This window comes from Crocodylus porosus, unplaced genomic scaffold (assembly GCF_001723895.1).
Source record: "Crocodylus porosus isolate Cpor-Errol unplaced genomic scaffold, CroPor_comp1, whole genome shotgun sequence".
NCBI lineage: Eukaryota > Metazoa > Chordata > Crocodylia > Crocodylidae > Crocodylus > Crocodylus porosus.
Genome location: NW_017728918.1, coordinates 10,866,325 through 10,867,271, shown reverse-complemented (window position 1 = coordinate 10,867,271; position 947 = coordinate 10,866,325). Strand labels below are relative to the sequence as shown.

Sequence of the window (947 nt, the reverse complement as noted above, 5' to 3'; positions counted from 1 at the left end):
GGTTATGAGCGGCTCTCTCTTCTCCAGCAGGTCCTCAAGCTTGCCTGTTCTGTAAATGCCCTGCAGGGCCAGCCCTCCCGACGCCCGCCTCAGCACCTCCTCGTCGGGGACGTTCTCCCCCTGGGGCGCCGAGTCCTTCAGGTCATTTAATTGCTTGTGCATCGTCTCTATCACCTCTGCCAAAGACTTCTCAGGCTCCGCCCAGTGCTGCAGAGGGGTGCCCGTGGCTGTCCGCAGCTCCTCTTTCTTCTGTGCAGCTGCCTCGTGGCGGGTTCTGCCTTTCTGCTGCATTTCTCCGAGCTCCCTCAGTGCTGCCTTCGCCTGCTCTTGCTCGCTCTTTAACAAATCTGAGCGCTCCTGCTGCTGCTGCTTCATCCTTGCCTTGATGCCCCCCTTGAATAGCTCCTGGAGGGCCTGCTTTTCCCAGGCATACCGCACATCGTGCTCCAGCTGCAGGCAGTCCTCCTGCCTCAGGTGTTTCAAGGCTTGTGCACTGGTGACTCCAAGTTGAGTTTGTAGTTTGGGTAGCCAGTAGTCTGCACTCAGGCCAGCTTCCTGGAGTCTCTTGGCCAATTCTTTCACTCCTGGGTCTTCCTGGACCGGATGCTTGGGTTCTTCCTCCCCTGCCGACATGGCTGTGAAGAGAAGGAGAAGACTCTGTTCTCATCACACTTAGACGAAGAGTCCCTCCACTGGCCCACCTCCACCCCGTAATACAACATGGACGCAGTTATGGTGTTCAGCCACAGCACTGCTCAAGATATGGCAAGAAACCCAAGCATCTTTTGAGCGGGATCGTCGCTCCCTGTGTTCTCTGGTTCCCAGAGGGGCAGTGAGCAGGCTGTGGCATCCTGTCACCTTCAAAAAAAGAGGAACTAAGCAAAAATGAGGATGCCGGCGAGAAATAAATTAAAAGGGGCAGTGAAGAGGGTTGAAAACTTCTAACC

At 55.8% G+C, this 947-nt stretch overlaps 1 protein-coding gene across 1 annotated transcript in view; it reads right to left on the bottom strand.

Annotated features, from left to right (window-relative positions):
- The window catches only part of LOC109312069 (interferon-induced very large GTPase 1-like), a 7,610-nt gene extending 6,964 nt beyond the window's left edge, over positions 1–646 (bottom strand). The window contains exon 1 of the mRNA XM_019538119.1: positions 4–646. Coding sequence (XP_019393664.1) covers positions 4–633 — 630 coding nt within the window. The 5' untranslated portion in view covers positions 634–646. The remainder of the gene's footprint in view (positions 1–3) is intronic.
- Between the last annotated feature and the right edge of the window lie 301 nt (positions 647–947).